This window comes from Oryzias latipes, chromosome 16 (genome assembly GCF_053564925.1).
Source record: "Oryzias latipes strain Hd-rR chromosome 16, Olatipes_Hd-rR_3.1".
NCBI classification, from domain to species: domain Eukaryota; kingdom Metazoa; phylum Chordata; class Actinopteri; order Beloniformes; family Adrianichthyidae; genus Oryzias; species Oryzias latipes.
Genome location: NC_136252.1, coordinates 8,081,140 through 8,096,811, shown reverse-complemented (window position 1 = coordinate 8,096,811; position 15,672 = coordinate 8,081,140). Strand labels below are relative to the sequence as shown.

General features: G+C 40.6%; 1 protein-coding gene across 2 annotated transcripts in view; it reads right to left on the bottom strand.

Annotated features, from left to right (window-relative positions):
• Window positions 1–385: 385 nt before the first annotated feature.
• Window positions 386–15,672, bottom strand: part of spire1b (spire-type actin nucleation factor 1b) — a 47,308-nt gene continuing 32,021 nt past the window's right edge. Inside the window, exons 7-17 of one of the 2 annotated variants that reach the window (XM_023964198.2) lie at window positions 14,776–14,862; window positions 13,857–13,986; window positions 7,915–7,965; window positions 7,087–7,250; window positions 6,735–6,828; window positions 6,446–6,588; window positions 5,948–6,085; window positions 5,231–5,301; window positions 4,359–4,386; window positions 3,900–4,174; window positions 386–2,994 (exon numbers count right to left, since the gene is read on the bottom strand). In XM_023964198.2, the coding sequence (XP_023819966.1) occupies window positions 2,739–2,994; window positions 3,900–4,174; window positions 4,359–4,386; window positions 5,231–5,301; window positions 5,948–6,085; window positions 6,446–6,588; window positions 6,735–6,828; window positions 7,087–7,250; window positions 7,915–7,965; window positions 13,857–13,986; window positions 14,776–14,862 (1,437 nt within the window). In that variant the 3' untranslated portion in view covers window positions 386–2,738. The remainder of the gene's footprint in view (window positions 2,995–3,899; window positions 4,175–4,358; window positions 4,387–5,230; window positions 5,302–5,947; window positions 6,086–6,445; window positions 6,589–6,734; window positions 6,829–7,086; window positions 7,251–7,914; window positions 7,966–13,856; window positions 13,987–14,775; window positions 14,863–15,672) is intronic. The other variant, XM_023964199.2, reaches the window with a different exon arrangement.

Genomic DNA, 15,672 nt, shown 5'->3' with positions numbered 1-15,672 from the left:
GGCTTTTTGTATCTTTTTTAGTTTTTTTCCATCTACAAAAACAATGTTGTCCTTGCAGTAACAGCTGCCAGCCACAATAATAATAGAGTTATACAAAGTCATAAAAATGTAAATTAATATTTATACAAAAAAAAAAAAACATAAAAGAAAAAAACAGCAGTCGCTGAACTGGGACCCCAGCCATGAAGAAACAGAGTAAACTGTTCTTATACTAACATTTTTTTCAACACCTTTTAGAGACCTTCCAGGTTTCCCTAACAAAACGGACATTGGTTTGTTGCTAAATAAATAAATCTTTCAATTTTTAACATGTAAATGTATATCAGACCAACCCAAATGTCTCTTAGATGATCTTAAACACGCTAACTCAGACAAAAACAGAACATTTTCAGGACTTCTAAGATTTATTTTAAATTTGAACAGTTAAAACAAACCACAAGAATTATTGCATTAAAGTTTATTTCTGTAGTCACCATTTGCTTCTCTCTGCAGGGCGTTAAAGGTTCACGGCAGACTGAATACCAGCTCCGCTGCAGTACATGCATGAATCTGTCTGTCCCCGTCTGCCTGCAGGGAGAGCTCCCCCCCCCCCAGCATCAGAGACAAAACATGAACCGGCTCAACAGAAACGTGTCCAAAAAGGCAACTTTTAAGGCAGAAGTATCTTAAAAGGAAGATGAAGAATGTTAACAGTAAAAATATGAATGCAGATGAGAGTGACGCTTCAGATGACGAACAGAACGTTTAAAGGCATCTGAAAAAGACTTTTCCTTGAGTGTTGAACAGTTTTACCATCGGAGGCATCTTGCTATAACTTTCATGACTCCACAACACAAATCTGTGAGCAAAAGTTAAGACATGATTAAAGTTAAATCACATTTTGAAAAGGCAAAACAACATCCACCTGTTAACTCACAAAATCCTTTTGTCTCTATGATTTACAATGGTTACTGATGAGACTACAGCACTGACGGAACATTTTCTGTTCCTAAAAAGCAGCTCAGCCTGTGCTGCACGTCTGATACACTTCCTATGAAATGATGCCTTCTGGGAGTTTATCCCGGCCGTCAAAGTGCAGTGAATCAACGTACCAAATTTAAAGGGAAACCTCCTAAATCTACTTTTGAATTTGGATTTTACACATTTTACTTGTTAAAATTACAATATGAGCTTTACTGAGTGGGAGATGACTGCAACACTTCTGCAGAACGGAGAAACTGGGGGGGTTATTTGGCACCGATTAGCATAATAAGTTGATAGATTCATGGTCTAAATTTAAGGGGTTAAAAAATAGGCTCCTTGAAATCTATCTGAAATAAGCTTTTAGCTGTGCTTACAGGTGCTGCAAAGAGTCTGAGCATCCTCAGCAGAAATCCAATTTTCAAGAAATCCATCATTTACCAAACCTGCATGCATGTAAAAAACTAAATTATGAGTTATAAAACAAGCACAGCATCATACAAAGGTCAGTGAGCGTTGGGGTCTCCTCTGTTTTGTGCTTTATTCAATGCCGTGTCACACAGTCACAGCCTACATTTTAAGCATTTTGCACATCTGAAATTTTGGTTTTTCGTGATACATGCATGATCTATGTACATAAGTGTTTCTTGTGTTCGTCGATCATCGATGTGTGCAGATGTGACTCAAGGGTTTAAGCCGACGGGTCTTTATGTGAATTCGGTTTTAAGCAGTTCAAAATTTTGGGTCAGTTGAGAATCACACAGTCTATGCGTAATTCACGTAGTTTATACGCAATTATTACGTAAATCTTGTGCAAGTGTGCGTGATTTTTAAGAGATGCATACATAAGTTTGTGGCTTTCCACGACCGTTCCACCTAAGTCTGATGGACTTTTCACGCATGTACCAACGACGTATGACTTTTATGTCACGTATACGACAAACATGCGTTAAAATTATGTAATTGACGCACAGATCATAAATAAATTGCGTATAAACAGCGCAATAATCACACACGGTTCATGTTCTGCGTTGTGTGGTTTATTCATACTTCAATGGTTTTAACGTGGTTCATTCCTGATCCATCTGTGAAATTTTCCCATATTGCCCACAACGTTTCTCACTTTTTCCAAATAAATTCGCGGATGACCAATTTTCATCTGTGCGATAGGCCCAAAATGTACTTAGTGGCTGTGTGACACGGTCTTTAAATGTGGACGTCGGTCCCCATGGCATCTGCTTTGGATGCTGAGTTCAGTCAAATGTCCACTGAGGTCAGGATAGTTTTTCAAATAAATGACATTTGTGAAGGAGAAGTCCTGCCAGGACCTGGGCTTAGCTGTATAAACTCTGTCTGGATGCTGAGGAGTTTACATGAGAGGTGCTCTCATTTTCATCCAGGAGTGTAAAGGGAGGACAGAGCAACGTTGGTTACATTTAATTCATTTAAATTGAAACATAAACAGTAAATAAAATTATAAATAAACAAATGATTGGCAAGTGTGGCTAAATTCTGCACCCATAAAAGTACACAGTAAAAAAATAAATGAAATCAAAGATAGTGTTCAAAACTCTGGTTTTTTTTCTTCCTTATCCAGTTCAAACTGATGTGTGTGCACACTGATAGATGCAGAACTTGAACCCATCACAGAGCAGTCTGTGCATCAGGCAGTGTTCATGCATCTGCCCCTGCAGCCCGCTGCTGTTTGAGGCTGCTGTGCTCTGCGGTCTGGACCAAAGCGGGCCGTCAGAGATGCGCCGTCAGCAGTTTTTGCAGCTTCAGATTTCCTTGATTGTTCGCTCAGAGGGCCGGTACTCCTCCCTGCCTTTAGGGGACGACATGTAGAAGGACTGCGTCTTGCGCTTTAGTCGAGCCCTCTTGGTGGCCAGAGACAGGCTGTGCTTGCTGGAGGAGATTATGTCAGAGATGAACTTCTTGCAGTCCACGCACACCTCCATGGTGGCCCAGTCCTCCGTCAGCTCCGACGGAAGCTCCAGCTCTTCATGAGACTTCAGAGAGCTGTGCTTGGAAAGCCTGCAACAGAATTTCAGCCGCAGGAAATCAGGGAGTTTGACTCGTCTGTGTACTTTTAAGGACAATCGGCAAAAGAAAAAGGTTTGGATTTCCTTGTTTTTTTTGTTCACCATGCCCAAAAACCCTAACACATTCCTAACCCTTCTGCTATCTTGTGGGGTCCAGATGACCCCACTCCCAATGCGGAGTGGGGTCATCTGGACCCCACAAGATAGCACAAGGGCTAATATGTTCATAGTGTATGTCATATCGTTTCGTTCAGCCTGAGCCAAAGACACAAGTATTACATTTTCCAAATATTTCAGTAAAAACAAGTTTGAATTCCCCAATTTAGAGATTAAATTTGTTATAGGTAGTAAAGGTGATCTTGTTTTTAGAAAATTCAAGATCGCAGGCTCTTTCCCAGGTTAAAGGTCAACAAAACTTTGGTGGTCCTTTGCGAAAGAATTATATATTGCAATACACTGGAAAAAATAGCGTACATTAAAAAAAGTATTTCAATATATAAACAACTTACGCACATATTTTAAAATTCATTCAATATCTCCAAAAGTCATTTTCACTGGGTGCTGCATGCAAACTTTGGGGAGTTTTTGAGCAATCAACAGAGGTGACATTTTGCTCCAAAGTGAAGTAAGAATCTGGTCCGTGCAGCGACAGAATAATTAGAATAATTCAGAGTTCACTGCAGACAGTGGTGCTTGATTTGACCATAGAAAAACTGCCTTGATGCAGATATTTCTCCACTAGATGTCAGTGGTTGAGAAGCAGACGGGATTCATCATCTGAGAGCACCAAACAAATCTAAACACAGGCCAGTTGTTGTTGTGGTTCATTTACGGTTCTGCTGCAGAACCAGCAGCACTTGAGGTCAGTGCGTTGTGCCAAAGTGGGGGGTCTCTCACCTGGCCATGGTCTTGTGAATGCTGTGGCGCTGCGAGCCCTCGGAGGATTTATCGGGTTTAGCAGCTCCTCTTGCTTTTCCTGCTGCTTTAGACGCTCCTTTGGCTGCTCCTGTTGAAGCTGGGGATGCCGCTGCTGCTGACTGCCCCGGCTCTGGGGCCACGAAGAGTCCCTGCCCCACAGCGGCCATGGCGCCGACTCTGTCTCGGGGGAGAGTGTTGGTGGAGCCAATGGAGTAGATAGGCAGACTGGAGTATGGTTTGGAAGGCAGCCGCATCTTTCAGAGAACAAACACATGGATGTTAAAAGACAACAGCACTGACGTGACGGAAGAAGCTTCGGTGTAGGAAATCCAGCTATTGGTTTAGCTGAAAATTAAGAGTCATTTGAATACAAACAAACCAAAAGAATAATTATTTTAGTAAAATTCTAAACATAAAAATGAAGAAGAGCCAACATACCTTCTTACAGCACTGAGAACACACTGGCCTGAAAACAGGAAGAGCAGAGGAAAATGAAGGTCAAATATCCAAAACTGTTATGATAATTATTTCTGAGGAACTCTGCAGAAACTATGTCCTAGAAAATTACACTGGATTTTTTGATTTTGGCTAAAAACTGAATTATTGTAACTAAAAGACCACTTGGAACGTTTTGGAAATAGATTAAAAGATGATCGTACATTTTGTGCATATTGCACTGATGAAAATTGGCCATATGTAAATAAATGTGGAACAAATGAGAAACGTTGTGGTCTGTCCGTGAAATTTTCACAGATCACGAATGAACCCCGTTAAAATTATGGAAAAAGTATGAATAAACCACGCGAAGAGCACGTCAACCAATGTAAAACCCAAATTAATTGGTGATTTGTGCCTCAATTACATAATTTTAAAGTGATCTGTGCGCCGTATACGCAACATAAAAGTTTTAAATTGGTGGTACATGCGTGAAATGTCTGGTAGACACACAAACGGTCGTGGAAAGCCACAAATTTGCATATGTGTCTCAAAAATATCGCACACAATTTTGTAATATTTATGCAATAATTGCGTAGAAACTGTGTAAAATATGCATAAACTGCATAATTCTCAACCAACCAAAAATTGTGAAACGGCTCAAAACTGAATTTATGTAAAGACCCGTTGGCCGAAACCCTTGATAGACGAACGCGAGAAACACCTGGAAATTTACCGATACCTACACCAAGCATGTTTCACAAAAGACCGAAACTTCATACGTGGAAAATGTAGGTATAGTGACTGTGAAAGACTGCCTTAGATAGACAAAAACAAGACTAAACATGGCGGTAAAGAGATGATAGGTGGTTTACTTTTTGCAGAACTGGCAGGTGTAGGACCAGGTGAAGAAAGAAAACCTCTTGGTTCGACAACAGAAGCAAAGCTGCAATAAAAAGTACACACACAAAATCTTCATAAATTCACAGACCAGGATCAACACAAAAAAAATAAACTTATTTCTATCAGAAGGAAGGTGCTTATGCTCATTGGAGTTTTTAAGAAAAGGCTAAAGACTCATCTTTTTAACCTGACTTTTAGCTAATTTTTTACTAATTCTGTTTAATTTTATTTATTCATTCAGTTACCGTAGTTATTTATTTTCATGTATTTATTTTGTATTTTATTTATTTATCCATTAGATTTTTAATCTGTTATTTTAATTTACCTTATTGCAGTGTTTTATTGTTACTTGCTCTTATCAATATGTTTACATTGTCATTCTTAGTTTTATTTTCATTTCTATTTCCGGTGCTCCCTCAGTTGGGACCTCTCCCTCTGTTCAGCCACTGGGGCTCAGGATGGGGACCTGCATCACTGCTTAGCTGTGGTGGAGCGGTCCCCGCCTGTGATGCTGCATTTGGCTGTCTATGCGGCTGTTCACAGAGTGCTTGTTTTTGTATTATTTCTTTTGTTTTGTTTTAATGTAAAGCACTTTGCGTTATTCTTTTATATGAAAAGTGCTTTAGAAATAAAATTGATTGATTGATTGATTGATATGGCATGAAGAAGCAAAGCGAACTTCCAATGACCTTTCCCTTCTTCATGGCGTGGTAGACGTCTCTGTACTGCTGGAACTTCTCCAGCTCTGCTTTCACCAAAACCTGTCGGATGTGCATCACCTCCTCCACGGTCAGAGACAGACACTCCACAGGGAAGGAGAACTCCTCCTGCAGAAACAACACACAGCCCTCTTGTCACAGTTACACACATTTAGTTAAGTACATTTAGAAAACTGCACTCCAAAGAGCCGTTTTACTGCATCCTACGCCTTTAACTTGTCACAGTCAACCACATTTTCAGTTTCTCCTCCTCTTGAGTCTCTGACCTCTCAGCTTTTATCTCTGTTTCTTCATAACTCAATTATGAATCCTTATGAATCTTGACTGCAGCTGCACAAGCTCAAAAACAGCAGCAGCAGCAGGATTCCTACTCCTTTTGACTCAGCCTTAACTGGATGTTTAAAACCTATTCTTAGCATATTAAGCTTCCATTTCCTGTTTTTTAGGGTTCCCGGGAGCCAGACTCACCAGAGACTTGGAGTTCTGCTTGGACGGCGGCTGAAACTGCCGCACATCAGTGGGCGTCTCTTTTTCAATGGAGTGTCTCCTCTGGGGGGTCTGTCTCCTCTCCGGTTGAGGTGTGGAGGAGATGGGCAGGAACTTGGGTGGAGCTGATGTTGATTCGTAGAGAATTTAAAAAAAAAACATTTTGCTGAGGTATCTGTGAAGATTCTCGTTCTTCCAGGATGGCTCCACAGCAGAAACTTTTCCTGTAATTTTTGCTTGAGCTTCAAAGAGAGAAACACTTGTCACTCACTTTTCTTCCCCACTGCAGACTCTGGGGACGTGTCGTCCATCAAAGATGTTGCAACACTGGAGCTGCTTCCTGATTTGGGGGAAGGAAGTTCATCCTAAATGTAAAAAAAACAATCATCAGAAATCCACTGATTGTTTGCAGCAAAAATCTTTAGTTTCAAAGGTCGTTGAAGAAAAGACATGAAAGCAGTCAGCTGGGATCTGCCAATGAAAGAAAGTCAGTGTTCTAAATGAACCACAGCAGCTCACATTATGTTGATTTTAAAATGGGATGAGTTTCAGCGGCCCTGTAGTCCTTTCTTTCCTGTTCCAGAATGACCTGCTAGCTCAGAGAAGAGGCCAAAGACACTCACGTCGGAGTCGGAGCTGTCCAGCTCAGCCAGGCTGGGAGCCTTCAGGAGCCTCTTCCTCTGAGGAACCGACTGAGAACCGGAGGGCTGCACTCTGGGAGATGCTGAGCCATTGGTGAGGGACAGAGAGCTGGACGTCCTCCTGCCCATGTAGGGGCTGAACCCATCTGTGCAGAGGCACGCAGAAGACAGTCTTTCAGAGGAAAAAGCAGAGATACAGAACCCAAAAGACCTCCTCTGCTGCTTCCTCACACTTGAGAGGATGCTGTTTGACACAGAGGAGGATGGTTTGAGATTCATCTCGGGGTTAAAGAGGGAGTTGGAGGGGAAGAGCAGCGTGGAAAGTAGATAATGGAAAACTTATTAAATAATTCCTATAAAGAGCTTCATCCATAATGCTCTGTTTCACAGGAAAAAAATGATCTGAAATTGAAATAGTAACTCCAAAGAAGTCGACAGAGAGGAAACCATCAGGGATGTTCAGCCAAGACATCTGATTCAGGCAGGATTTATGGGAAAGTGCTTTAAGGTTTTAAGCAACAAAATGACCTGCAGAGGGGGATTCTGGGAAATCCTTTATTAGAGGAGGACACAGGCTAATTCTGCTGAAGGAAGATAAACCGCCAAATTTCAGAAATGCAGGTTATGACTTTCTAAGAACCTGCATCACAAGAGCTTCAGCTGATCATAAAGACAGTGGGTTACACTATATTCTTGTTTTCTGCTAGTATTTAGCTTGGAGCCATATTAGTTAGCAGCCAGGAAGGGAAAGAAGGCATGAGGTCAAAGTTTTACAAGGCCTTCCAGTCCACAGCGTGGCTCATACTTTACCTAATCCTGTACGGAACAAATCCTGTGGCATACTGCGCGTTTTGCCAAAACCTGAAAGGGAACACTTCCATCATTCAGTGTCTCTGTTGACTCAGCAGGTAAATGAGAGTTATCTCCAGAAAGAAGGGAATACTTGTTGGCAATGCTTTGTTAGTTATCTGACATTTCCATGCTTCTAGATGAGAATTATAGAAGCTCAAAAGTTTGAATTCTCAGATCCACCGTCTTTGATTTGGTGCAGCACTGACTTATTGCGACTGAAAAATGTTTTTTTTTTATGTTACAGACATAGACAGACTATCAAAAACACAGATTTCCCCACAGAAACACAGAAAATGACAAAAATATAAAGATTATCAATACAAGACTTAAATCAAGTAAAACCTCTTCGGAGAGAAACACTGGATTGGAGCAGAGCAACAGGATAATGACTGCATTTTTTAAAGATTTTATTTAAATACAGAACCAGGTCACTGTGTTAGTTGACTTAGTCTGATCTGCATCCTGTTTAAACTGTTTTAAAAACTCTAAAGCTTTTCTGTTCCTTTTCAACCAGCAGAGACGAGCTGACAAAATAAAAGTCTTCGGTCAGACAGTGTAACTCAGGGTTACTCAACCCTGGTCCTCGACATCTACCACCCTGACTGATTACCTGGATCAGGTGTGCCAATCACCATAAGGAGACACCTGAGTCAGCAAATTTTCTATTGTAACTAGAAAACAGGAAGGGCTGTAGATCTCAAGAACCGGGACTGAAAGCCCTGGTAACTGTACCCACTCCTGACATAAAGTCTTTTAAAGTAAAGAGTTTTTGGAAAAGTTTTTTTAACCCTTGAAACTTAATCTGGTTACAGACTTAAACCTGAGTCATGATGCTACGTTCACACTGACCTTGGCAGAATGTGGCCACCCACGTCATACAAGAACACAGATCTAGAAGCGGGGCTGAGGTTTGTTGTGCTAAACTGTCAGAACACTGACTCTCATTCATGGACTGTATAAGAGAACTGGACTGAGTGACTCCTCCCTTCTGGCGTTATAAACAGGAAGTACTCGCTGCCCACCAAAACCTCATAGACTTCTCTGTAGAAATAAACAGATGTTACTCAGTCAGTCAATTGATCAGAATAACCATTCATACTCTGATACCTTTTGAACATGTTCTTGATAATCCCCCTTTCTGTTCAGGATATTTTTTCTTTATCACAAGTTATTCAAGTTATAATCTGACCATTCAGATGCCTCAATAAAAGTAGGTGGTCTTGTGTTAAACATTCAAAAGGTTTGATTGACAGGTTGGTCCACTCATCAAGTAAAAAGTGAGTGGACTTCCAACAAGCTTACTCCTGAATGGCGAGAGTGGTTGCCATAGAAATGATGACTTAGACCGACTCGGACCAATCACTGCTGACCGAGGATGTCTGGCTCCAACATGGCAGCGTCCGTATTGTGAAAAAATGGCGACTGAATTGACTTGTTTGAGCTGTAAATGAGTTGTTTTCTATGGATGATGTCACACGCACTCGCTCCAGTTCTCACATACAGTCAAGTCTCGTGTCATTGCCTGTGATGAACAGGTGACCTGAAGTGTGTGTGCAATTGTGTGCGTGGATGGAGGGTGTTAACTTCTCTGTGTATTGCAGAACATGCTGTTCTGCACACTTATCGGATCCAACTCCTCAAAGTCTCTGTGCCACATGAAAGACTCTTTTGTAGAACGTTGGTGAAACATGGTTCATGCTTTCCGGGGTGCTCCTTTTCTTTCCTCGATTACATAACTAGAAGCGTGTTTCTGCAGACCTATGCGCTTAGCAAAGGTGACACTCTTCCCGAGTGTTTTGGATTTAACAACCAGAGTGTTTGTTCAGCAGTTATATAAGGAGGATTAGATGTGAAAGGAGAACCCTGCTTAAGACGGTTCATGTGAACCCTTTCTGTCCAGAAACCAGGACAACTCCTTCCTTCCAATGAACGCTCCAAAGATTCACAAAAGCAAGGAGCAGTGCGTTCAAAGGGAGGATGTTTTTCAAATATAATTACAGGGTGAACTTTTAACATTTAAAGCTCCACTTTTCCTGAATTGACACTGGAATCAGTGTTTCTTTCAACAGTGCAGTAGTGAAGTCCATTCAAAGCCCCAAACTGCCAATGAGGCGATGAGACAAGCCAGAGAGCTGAGTTCAATCTTTTCCTTTTAGACAGAAAGGCTTACGGTCTGAGCAATAAGCTTCTCCCCATCTGCAGTAAAAATACCTCATTCTTACTGATTTGAGATATAAAGTTCCTTAATTCTTTTGAAGAAAACGTAGACAAACATCAGTAAGAAAACATCTCTTACAAGCAGAAGATCCTAAATATTTGGGATGCTGGCCGGCGCTGAAGACCCTAATGGAGCTTTTCTCAATTAATTTGACTGGATGTTTAATTTCTGTAAGCAGTAAGGGTTGGACCAAAGTTATGCGAGCATCTTTTCACTGAAAGCAGGACTACAATAAGAACAAAAAAGAAACAAGTCACCTATTTTTTAGAAAGCTAATTAAAAATCTGACATACAGGACATTGTGCCTTCTGAGGATTCTTAGTCCATTCTTCATGAGTTGTAGACTGACGTTTGTGTTTGTGTTCTGAGAGTTTTCTATAACGATTATGCCAGTCTTAACTGTGATCCTGTTGGAAGGTCTGCAGCATCTTCACAGATTCCTCAAGGTATTCCTGAACCCATTTTACCAGCAGATCTTCAGTTTTAGAAGAAACAAAGCTCCAGAACATCATCGTTGTATTGATATTAAGGCCGTGTCACACAGCTACTGCCTACAGTTTGTGCATTTTGCACGTTTGAAATTTTGGTCTTTTGTGATATATGTGTAATATATGTAATTCATAATTGTTTTTGTGTTTGTCATTCATCGATATGTCCATCGAGAGTCTCGGCCGACGGGTCTTTACGTGAATTCGGTTCTGAGCTTTAAAAAATTTTTGGTCGGTTGAGAATTATGCAATTTATGTGTGTTAAACACAGTTTCTATTATGTAAATCTTACGCAGTTATGTGTTATTTTTGCACGATACAGACGAAAATTTGTGGGTTTCCTCGACTGAATGTATGTCTAATGGACTTTTCATGCATGTATCACCGATGTATAACTTTTATATCACGTATAAGGTGAACATATCACGTTGAAATTACTTAATTAATGCACAAATCACTAATGAATTGCATATAAACAGTGCAATAATCACGCACGGTCCATGTTCTACGTTAATTTACGTGTTCTTTGAGTGGTTTGTTTTTACTTTTGGCGTGGTTGTAACATGGTTAATTTGTGATACATCTGTGATAATTTCACGTGAAGACCACACCTTTTCTCACTTTTTCTTCGTATATTCACGTATGACCAATTTTCATCCGTGCAATATGCACAAAATGTACATATTGGCAGTGAAACATGGTTTTTAGCACTGAAATCCCTGACTTCTGTGGCACAGTGGTTATGATTTAGCCCTTTGTAGGTAAAATTAACTGATTTGAACTGATCTTGTAGATTGAATAGATTTTCTGTAATATCATAGATCAGTCAATAGCTCTCTGCTTTAGCAAAACAGAAAAGATACATGTAACCTCAGTCTGGACCATGAAGGCAGCAATTAAAGTAAAAAAAAAAAGAAAAGTAAAATGTATTACTTGTTTATTACTTTTAGAAAAGATAATCTGCTAAATAACTAAATGTAAATGTCATGTGGTCTTATTTCACACAAATCTAGAAAGGCACAGATTTCCAAGAACCAGTTCGGTTGGTGTTCGGACATTCAAGGCCTCAGCTGCTCATGCTTTCCAAATATCCTTGCCCTACCCACTGATGATTACATGGATCAAGTGTGTTTAGTCATTCAGAAGATGCCAGGACAGGCTATGTTTTAATGCAAGCAGGGATGCATTCCTTGTTGCCCACGCTTGCGTTAACTAGTGGAACCTTGGGTCATACCCACTAAAGTTGTGTTTGACTACTTTAAGGCAATAACACACTCCAGATGCATCCATGTTTGAACTTTAACAGATTTGATTGTCTAAAATCTGTCTTTATGTCTTTGTATTGAATGTCAAACTGACATTTTCTACCTACCTACTCCTGCTGGAACTCAAAACCGTTTGAAACTATATCCAGTATGTTTTCATACAAGGTCCTGAACAACATCAGATTTTATATAATGGTGCGTCTGATAATGTAACAAATAGTCATCTATGTAGCATCATTCAACCTTGTTAGGTGTCTAATTGACAAACAGTTAACAGTACCATCCCAGTCTGTGTCCACATATGCAACAGCTGTAGTTGTAGTTGAAAGTAATTTGATACCGTACTTCCATCAGACGGATGGCAGACATTAATTCAAATGTACAGTAAACAAGTAGACAAACGTCAGAGCAAACAACCTAAACTGACCCCGAGGACCTGCAGTGTGTGAATGAAGAGCTCCATAAAGTCTCAAAGTAAAAAAAGTATTTTACTCTTCATAATGGACATCCCCAACGTCAATCTGTAATTTAGACAGTTGACAAAAAAACGCAAATTTTGTGCATGTTTATTCATTTACAGTCATTTAAAACTATATTTTAATATTTTATAAAACACAGTCCTAATTTTTGATAGCATAGCACAGTATTTCACTCCTGATTTTAATGGTCAGTGTTCCCCATCTCTCCGTGGACAGTAGCCAACCATCCACAAACACAAAAGCAGACATACAAACGTTTGCACTGGGCTTGTTAAGCTACCGTAAGTGTTGTGTGTTTTTTGAGACGACATACAGAAGCAGGTGACCAGCTGCAGCACGCTAGAAAACAGAAAGACTTGACCTGATCCAGCAACTCTGAGGTTGTGTCCGGATTCCTTCAATACTCATTTTGTAGAGCTGTCTGAATCTACAATTCCATAATCAAGTGCCCTAGAAATTACCCAGAAGTCTCTGCGAAAAACCAGTGTGCATCAATGCTCACTAGATTGACAATGTAGACCACAACCACGAAAAAAATGTATTCATATTTATTTTTTATAAACCATCCAAGTTTTCATAATTAGAACACAGTGGTTTCATAGATAGTCTTTATAAAATGTTCATATTTATGAGTTTTAAGAAGTCATTGACTTCACTGACAAGAGAAAACAATCTGACTGCATTCCACCAGAAAGAATCAACCTCAAATGTTTTATAAAAGCAGCACGAAAAGGCCAGAGTCAGTGGTAAAGCATGGCTGTCTTTGATTGTGTTCACATCCTTTCTGAGGGGAAACTTGTCTCTGGAGGAATCGGCTTCCAGGTTTAAATGCCCTGGCAAGGTTTCCACTTCTCCACTGCCTCCCAGGAACATCAACAGGCCTTTTATTCTTTATTCTGCTTTCTCTTGTGTTTTGAAAGGTGAGTGTAAGAGTTGTAAGCTGGAGCCAGGTCAGGTCGCCTGGTTTTTGTTAAATGGCTTTTACACAATCAATTCAGTCTCCATTAAAAAACCTACACTGTTACTGTCACTGAACTCTTTGCTCTCATGTGGTCGTGTTTGATATCTAATATAACTGTAAAGGAAAATTTGTTTTATGCTTAAGATTAAAATGGAGCCAGCAATGACAGGTGCGATTGACCATCTTTGGAAAGGTAGGGTTTTCAAAATTCGTTGCTAGAAATCTTCAAATTATCCCAGTTTGTATCAGTGACCACAGGGTTCATCCATTTCAATTGTTTCACTACATAAACCAGGCTTATGGCTTGCATGACATTTAAGAAACCAGATTGTTCAAGAAAGGCCACAATAAGCAGGTCACCTGAGTGCAGGTCAGCAGCAACACAAATATTAACACAGACACAAGCATCAACACAAAGCTCAAGCAGCCCGGCTGCTGGATGGCTGTGATGCGACTCGCTCTAAAGTTTTATATTTACAGTTTTCTTACCCAGCCTGCCCCTGCGGACTTCATCAGGCGACACCGGCCGAAGTTTCCTCTCTGACTTGATCTCCTTGAGGATCCGCTCATGTAGAGTGGGGGGAGGTTGCGCCTGAGGCTTCAGTTTTCGAGCCGAAACCTGGGGGTTAGAGGGTATGAAATGAGTAGAGCACAGCTCTGCGTGACACAGACACGCTTATGACACATGAATGAAAAAGCAGTTTCAAAAAAGCCTTGCTCCAATGTAGATCCCCTATTTTCCACACCATAAGGGGTACACAACAACAGCGCGCCTTATAATCCAGAATACCTTCATTAATTCTGGTTCCGTTTACCGATGTTAGAGTGATTTTGGGAGATGTAAGAGCTCAATCAAAATGTCAGTCTGTTTTTGGTTTTACAAACAAATTTGGGAGTTGTTGTAAATACACTAACGTGGCTAAAATTTAGCAGTGTCTGTGGTTTTTTTGTGTTACCAACAAGGTTGGGAGTTAGCATGGTCACAGTATAAATCATTTTAGTAGTATGAGACTGGTTTTTACGTCTTGAAAACAAGGTGGAGGTCGAGGTATTGTGAATATGCTAACGCTTCTAACGTGTACCTTATACAAACAAGTCATAGAGTTACTGTGAAAGCAGTTAAAAAGTCTGAAGGACTTAACTCTGACTTACATATGACAAAAGTTCAAAATTAGACCATTCACCGACGGTGTGCCTTATAATTCGGTGTGGCCTATAGTGCAGAAAATATTGTATATATTTATAAAAACGTATATAAACTGTAATAAAATATTCATTTTTCACTGCTACAGTTTGTTTCCAAAACTTTTTAACCTTTCTGTGTGACATTTGACCACACAACGTTAGGATGAAATACAAATAAAGCTCTATACACTCATGAGGTTTGACTGGATCGCCTCCCACTCACAGGGTTCAGAGGAGGTCTGGACCTGATGAAGTCCAGAATGACCTCATGAGCGCTCCTCTTCAGTCTCGGTGGGATGTCTCCATTGACCTAACACAAAAACAAAGAAAATATTTAACCAGGAAAGAAATGAAATAGAGTTTCTCATTTGTGACCTGATTTTGTAGAGATGTGTGAAGTGAAGAACTCGTTTCCAAGATGGATGGTGCACCTTACCAACACTTTCTCCTATTTGAAAGAAAGCTAGGCAATAATCAGTATTGTAGTGAGACTCTTGACCTTTGGACCAACAGAGACTTAAACTATGTGGTCATTCAGACACAGACTTTGCTCTGGTTCTTTCCTTTCAGCTATAACAACTTCCACTCTTCAGGTAATTTTTGAAGGCCCTTTGAAGTCCAGCTGGATTTTATGCTCACTCATCTGTAGAAGGTTTACCTGCAGGTCACAGACTGATGTCCAGTCAGAGGGGCTCATTATCTTTCTTCCAGGAGATCCTAAGTAAGTGTGTTTGAGCTCATTCCTCTCTTAAGATCATAGCGGTCCATGAATATGTCTTGACGTGATGAAGAATCAATCAGGCCAAAGTCAAACAGTGGTGTCCCCAAACTCCACAGGTGACAAAGTGCATGGGGGTTAAGTATCTGTCAAACTCAGGAGTTCTATTCATCACTTCACATCTCCACCGGCTCCACAGCCTCCCCTCACAGATCCGTTTTTTTTACAAGGTGAGTATGGAACTATTGCAGGCAGGGGAGGGTTCTTTGTTCCGGTGTGCACAACGAGGAGGCTTCCGACCGCAGTCCGTCCGGCTGTTCTGCGTGAGCGTGTCAGGTGTCGGGGACGTCCCCGCACACCTGCTTGAGGAACCGGACTCTCACACCTGTTTCGGCATCCAAT